This window comes from Aythya marila (genome assembly GCF_965140915.1).
Source record: "Aythya marila genome assembly, contig: HAP1_HAP1_SCAFFOLD_61, whole genome shotgun sequence".
In the NCBI taxonomy this organism is placed as follows: Eukaryota; Metazoa; Chordata; class Aves; order Anseriformes; family Anatidae; genus Aythya; species Aythya marila.
Window position 1 is genome coordinate 145,521 of NW_028137784.1, and position 6,927 is coordinate 152,447.

At 58.7% G+C, this 6,927-nt stretch overlaps 1 protein-coding gene across 1 annotated transcript; it reads left to right on the forward strand.

Annotated features, from left to right (window-relative positions):
- Positions 1-4,233: 4,233 nt before the first annotated feature.
- LOC309890518 (maestro heat-like repeat-containing protein family member 7) lies at positions 4,234-5,967 on the forward strand (the record flags this gene model as incomplete). Its single annotated transcript, XM_082784945.1, has 5 exons — positions 4,234-4,408; positions 4,493-4,594; positions 4,804-4,906; positions 5,119-5,178; positions 5,840-5,967. The coding sequence occupies exons 1-5, from the start codon at positions 4,334-4,336 to the stop codon at positions 5,965-5,967; spliced, it is 468 nt and encodes a 155-aa protein (XP_082641071.1). The 5' UTR covers positions 4,234-4,333.
- Positions 5,968-6,927: the final 960 nt, after the last annotated feature.

Genomic DNA, 6,927 nt, shown 5'->3' on the forward strand with positions numbered 1-6,927 from the left:
CCTGCTGAGCTGCTGCCTTGCTTCCCCGTGCTGACACAACCAGTGCAGGGCCGGGGCCCAGATTTGCTTTCCCAGCCTCACCCCTTCCCCTTCCCCGACCTGATCTTGTGCTGCAGGAGGTCTGCACACAGCGGCTTTTTAGCCCCAGAGCCACCCCTGAACTCCAGAGGGGCTCAGAGCCAGCTCCTAGGGGTAAGAAGGGCCACAGAAGTAATTTGATGATCTTCTGTCCTCCCTGCAGACTATGAGTGCCATGGACAACATGCTGGCGGTCTTCGTACGCAGCTGTTCCGTTGCCAGTTTCAGCACAGAGTTGCAGAATATCTTTGAGGTTTGGCATTTGCAAAGAATTTCCAAAGAATCCTCTCAGGTCACATTTGCAGACCACTGTCAACCCAGTAACTTCTCTCCTCACAGGTGCTGCTGAACTTTGCCCGCCACAAAATCTCAGCTGTGCGTGAGAGAGCTGTGAGGATGATTGAGAGGCTGAGTGCTTTCATCCCCTGCTATCTTGTGGCCAAGGTAAGGCACAAGGAACCCTCCACCCTTTCCTGCATCCCAGAGCATCCTGCCACTCAGGGGTGCCTGTGAGGCAAACCTGGATGCACGTGAGTGCCTCAGCACTGTGAAGCGAGGGTCTTCGTCCCCCCTTTGCCCCTGCTCTTCCCTCCCCAGGCCCTGCTATCTCAGGGGCTGGCTCTGCCTCCACTAAGCCCTTTGTCTCTCGTCCCTTCCTCACCCAGATCACAGATGACTATGAAAACTATAGCGATGATGATCCCAGAGAGCTCTACATCCCCATCCTGGGCCAGCTGCTGGGCATCCTCTTCATTTTCACCGGTGACAAAGATTCCATCAGATTCACAGCTTTAGAAACTCTTTCTCACATATACAAAATCATCAGAAAAGGAAGAGGTAAGAAGGTGTGGTGGGCACTGTCCATGTGCACACATACATCTGCTGGTTTGTCTACCTGTTCTCCCCGAGTATTGTGAAGGATTCTTCTTGTGCTTGGTGGAGGCTGCCCACGGAATTCTGCCAGGTTCCCTGACCTCCTCTGCTCCTCACAGCAGCTTCCTGCAGCATTCTGGCTATCGTTTTCCGCAGAAGCTAGACGCTCACCTGACGTCCAGGAGCAGTTCTCTGCTGCTGTCCTTCTCAACCCTCCCCAGATCACCTACCACGCTGTTTTGTGGTCTCCCCCAGTCTAAGCCATCAATCGATGAGCACTTCCCAAACCGCATCTTCCCCGAGGAGTGAACAGCAGAGCCAGCCGTGCATCAGCAGGGATGGTGACGCCCTCCAGAATTCTCCCTGACTGTTTGCTCCCTGCCGTCTTAAAGGCAGGTGTCAGGGGGCTTCCTGCACATCCTGACCCCGAGCAGAAGGGGGTCTGTGACACGCTGCTACCCCCGCGGCACCCAACGCCATTGCTTCTCCTCCTTCTGCATCATCCCTGAGGTCCCTCTTGCTCCCAGCACTCCTCGCCTTGTGCTTTACATCCCTGCCCATCACTCTCCTCGCCATGGGTCTGAGCCTCCCTCCTCAACCATTCCTAGTGAAAGTGCTTTTCACCATTTGGCAAGCTTGTTGGCAGAGATGCTCTTCCCTACTGACTCTTCGCTGTTTCCCCCTGTTTAGCATGCTCACTGACAAAGGACATGGAAAATTATGCAGAGAGACACAAGAATTTGGAGGATACAACACTTCCATTTTCTATAACATCAACTCCCTGTGAAATTGCCAAGGTAATGAGCTCTGGCCTTGCTGGGGATCTTGTCCGCAGCATCAGCAGGCATCTGGTGTGAGCAAAGGGGTCCAGAACTGGTGGGGCTGGCACGGCCTCACTCGCCCTGGTGAGAGGGTTCCTCTTGTCCCCAGGCTGGGGCTATGCGAAGGCTGCTCCCCTGTGTCCCGGCAGCAGCTCCAGCCCTCCTGGCCACCAGCAAGCCCTGGTTACCTGCAGGGCCAGCACTCTGGCCCCATATGCCCCATCCTCACCCCTTCCCCCGAGGGCCTTCTCTCCGGAGCTGCCCTTGCTGCTCAGCTAAGCAGCACCCTTGGGACACTCAGTGAGGCATGTCTTCGCTCCTCCTTCTTCCCACAGGGGTTTGGAGGACACCTCTTCCCTGCTGAGAGGCTGGACATCATCCTCATAGCCCTTGAAGCTTTACCAGACTCCAGCATCCATGACAAGCAGGGGGCCTGCAGTGTGCTGGACGCAGCCTTGGAGGACCCTGACTACTGGCTGACAGATGTAAGTGGCCTGTGGCCATGGCCCTGCCCTTGAGCTCTTCCAGGCGTTGTTCCTCTCTCCTTCCCTGCCTCCCTCCCTGCCTCCCTCGCACATCAGGGTCTCTTGGGCTCCAGAAGCCACGTGAAGCCAGCAGAGAGCAATGGAAGGGGCCAAAGTTTGAGTGGCAGCTGTGGAAATGGCTGCAGTCTGCTGGCAACACCATTCCCACTTTGTCCCCTAAGGTGCCAACGATCATGGAGTGCATCAGGAGAAAACTGGACAGCATCCACACGGCATCGGCGCGGCGCTGCCTGGACTCCCTGCTTCTCCAGCTGACCAAATTGATGTCCAGGCAAGAAGTCAAGAACCTGCTGCAGTTCTCTCCGCCACGTTACAGGTCCTGGCCTTGACATCCTTGAGGGCTTGTTCCATGTTGGGAGATGCACCTGGAGACTCTCTGCTTGCCAGAGCCATGGCAAAGAGCAGGACATCCCCAAGGAGCACAGCCCTCCTTCCCACCAATGTGTTCCAGCCCTACTGGGCCAGCCAGGGCTGCAGCAGCCCAGCTGTCCAAGGCAGCCCAGAGTCCCCCTGCCCCCAGGGAACACCAGCTCAGCCCCCTCCTGCTTGCCCAGGCTGGGCCCTCAGTGCTCCCCAAGTCACAGGGGCTGCAGGACAGCCTGGCTCCTCTGGGGCTGGCCCAGTTTGTGGCCCTGCGGCTGAGGCAGCCTCACTGACAGAGTATTCTGGGCTTGCAGCACTGACCAGGGCATGTGGGAGGTGATCCTGGCCATGCCGAGGACCTTGGAGAAGGTTTTAAACACCATGATTGAAGACTTGCCGCTGTGCAACTGGTGCACTGCAGTAAAAGAAGACACCTGCATCCGTCGCTTGGCTGTGAGTTCCCAGATGAAACCTTGCTCCCAGCAGGGCTACGTGTGTCCCTTCAGGCACACAGGCACAGCCCTGTGCCCATCTACCCCCAAACTGCCAGCTCCCGCAGGACGTACGGACGCATGGTCCCTGGGGCCGGCAAGCCCCCGTAGCTCCCCGCGCCTGGTGCCTCTTTGGTGCCAGCTGGCGCTGCCCCATCCCTGCCCAAAGGTGGGAGAAGAAGAGGCTGCAGGGAGCCCTGCAGGCCCTGCCAGGCTCTCACTGCTCTTTCTTGCAGATGCTGGCACGGAATCACATTTCTGAGGAGGAGTTTGGTAACCCAGTGCACCTCCAGAGCTACCTGAAGCACCCAAGCCCAGCGATGCGCTTGATGGTTCTGAAAGGGCTCTGCACCGTGTCAGAGAGCCCTGAGAAGGTGAGTGGGCCATCGTCAAGCAAAGCCATGTTGGCAGCCTGGGCCTTTGCTCTTCTGCCCTCCCGTCCCTCCCCGCTGCCAGGAAGCAAGGCAGGAGGCTGGTGCTCAGGAACCAGAGCCCTTTGCCCAGGGTGGTCTCTCACTGCCTCACGGAAGGGAAATGGTGTCTTTCCTACAGGCAAGAAAACTTCAGGTCCTGCTGCCAGACATCGTGGAGGCCCTGCAGGACAGCAACACAGATGTGCTGAAGGCCCTGCTTGTGCTGAGAAACGTGATGGCTCATGTGGAGAGGAGGAAGGCCAGTGGCCCGGCTCTGCGGCTGGCTGAGAAGCTCCTGCCACTCTTTGACCACGTAAGTGTGCTGCGGGAGCCCGAGCCCGCAGCTGGGCCCCCTGTAACGAGGGCTGCCCTTCAGCCCGGCCCTGTGGGCAGCACTCAGGCAGGGCCTTCCCAGTCTCCTCGTCAGCCCAGGCGCTGGGGAGCTCTGCTTGGGCATGGCTGGTGCTGCTGGTGGCGAAAGTGGGGTGGCTGGCGGGCAGCCTGCGATGGCAACCGATTGCGTTGCCCTTCACGGGCACCAGGCCTTGCAGCTGCCCCGAGCAGCTCCTCTGGGAAGGATCCAGCGCTGAAGCATCTCACAGTTCTGTGAGCTCCCTTCACATGAGCCACGCTAATGCTGAAATTCCTCCTGTCCTCCTCCCTGCCAGAAGTCCAGCCAGGTGCGGGAGCACTCCATCTGCCTCTTCCAAGCCGTGACGGAGGCTGTGCTGCAGCAAAGGAAGAAGGAAATGAAGAGGAGCGTGCAAAGGAGCCTCCTCCCACTCTTCTTTCGTATGAAAGACCAGAGTGAGAGGGTAGCAAAGGTACAGATCTCAGAGCTGAGCAGGGGACAGAGGGTCTCCTTCCCAAGGCTGTGGTGCTAATTCCCAACCTCTGCTGCTCCGCAGGCCTCTGGGGAAGCTCTCGCCACGGCTGCAGAGTTTCTGCGACGGAAAGAGCTCAAGCGCTTGGCCATAACAGAACAGACGTGGAGGATCGGGGAGTGCTTGGTAAGGACCCAACTTGGTTTGCCCCAGCTGGGCAAACGTGCCTGGCCAGAGCCCGCTGCCTGCAGCCGCATCCTCGCTCCCTTCCTTCCAGCACAGAGCCCCAGGGGGCTCTTCTGCAGGCCCCTCTGCCCTCCCTGCCCCCAGGATGCTGGAGGAGACCCTGGAGAGGCTGTGCAAGCCCCGTGACCTTGCGTTCTCTCTCTCTCCAGCTGCAGCAGGACAGAGGCAGAGTAGAAGAATACCTGCAGCAGAGCCAGCCCTACCTGCAGGACACTCAGACCAACTTGCGACTTGAGGCCGTCAGATTCATTGGTGAGCCCAGCCCCTGGGTCCCTCTTGGGGCAGCCTTTGGCAGCCCCAGGCACTGCCCTGGCAGTGAGGCCCAGCCCTGTTGCCCCCAGAGCCCCCCGACTGGGCCCTTGCTCCAGGGTGCAGGAGGGGGCACAGCCTGGCTGGCCAGGCCAGGGGCTGCGCTGCTGGGAGCGTGCTGGGGAGCGGGGCTCTGATGGGATCTCTGTGTCTAGGTCTTGCTGCGCGCTACTGCAAGGACCAGAGCGAGGAGAAGCTGAATGAAATCCTCAGCGGTGAGTGAGGGCAGTGGGGGGTGTGCTAGGGCTGGGGGGACAGCGGCAGAGGCCCCCGTGCCTTGCCCTGCTCCAGGGAAATGCTGAGGAGGGCGGAGGAGCAATGCAGGCATAGGAACGAGGGAGAGGAGACGGGGTGGCCTGTGGTGTCAGGGAATGGCCTCCCAGCCTGGAGCTGGGCAGTGCCGCTGAAAGGGTTGAGTGTCCCTGAGGAAGAGTCAGGGGAAAGGGCAGTAAGGCTGACAGAAGGTGGGAGCCTGTTGTAGAGCACGCAACCAGGACGAAGAGGGAGATGAAACAGCCTACAAGCAGCTAGGAGCAGGGTCATGATTGCTAGCCCTTGCTCTCATGGGGAAGCACAATAGCGAGAGGAAAGAGTCCAGGACATTCCTGGAGTGTGTGAATCCTCCCAAGGGATGGAGGCAGGTGGTGAGGGAACCAGCTTGTGAAGGTGCCCCACTTGACCTGTGGTGCACGGGTGGGGAAGGACTGGTGGGTGCATTTGGGACATTGCTGAGCAGCAGCTTTCAACGGATCCCTTTGTCCCTCCTGCTCCTCCTGGCCTGGGGAAGAGTCGAGTGGGGCTGGCATGGTCTGCAGGGGATGCCTGGGGATCTCTGCAAGGAGTGGGTTTTCATCTCTGCTCTTCTTTCTTTGGCAGCCCTCCAGCCTTCAGACAGCGACCCGGAACCCATGGTCCGTTCCCTGGCAGTTCAAACCACCCTGATCCTGACGTCAAGGCATAACGCAACGTCAGGACGGAGATTTCCACTGCTGTGGTGCTGCTAGCCCCGCAGCAGTCCTCAAAAGAGCAATATATATTTTAATAGAACTAGGTTGTTGTCTCATTATTCCAGCAGCTCCTTCAAAGTGACTCGGTGCCATGACGCTGAGCTAACTTGGAGGCCACCGAGGACCCTGAGAAGTTCCCTCTGTTCCCCTGAGAAGGCAACTTCCTTGTGAGGGGAACAGAGGGCCCTATTTGTCAGCCTGACCCTACCCGTAGGGAAGTCTGCTGCCTCCCTGGGGCTAGGGTCAGGGACATTGCCAGAAATCTTCCCAACCTGGTTTGCCCCTCTGATTACTATCCTCTTTTGATAGTCCAGGCTGGCAGTGATAATATTGAAGATAGAAGCCTGAAGACTATCAAGCTGGACTTTAGGGGACTGGGACGGGTTGTGGATGGAGTGGGAGTTCAGGTTGTGTTTTTGTCCACCCCTACAGTGGCAGGGAGGGGTACAGAGAGGACTCACGACTCACTGGTATCCAGAAACTGCGACTCCTTCTTGCTGTCCTCTGTCAAACCTCTGTCCTCTACCACTAAGCTGTCCTCTGCCGGTCTTCTGTCATCTGCCAGGCTGCTGTCCTCTACCGGGCTGCTGCCCTTTGCCAGCAAGCTGTCCTCTGCTGGGCTGCTGTCCTCTGCCAGCAAAATGTCCTCTACCGGGGTTCTGTCAGAACAGACAGAGAAAGCTCGGCCCCGTCAGCCCAAGCGCCGCTTTCACCAGGAAAGGAGTCCTGGAGTCAAGCTGAGATATCACTGTCCCCAACCCTCCCCGCCGCATCCCTAAGACTCACTGGGATCCAGCAACTGCGACTCCTTCTTGCTGTCCTCTGTAGAACTGCTGTCCTCAGCCACTAAGCTGTCCTGTGCCGGGCTGCTGTCCTGTGCCGGGCTGCTGTCCTGTGCCGGGCTGCTGTCCTCTACTGGGCTGCTGCCCTCTGCCAGCAAAATGGCCTCTACCGGGC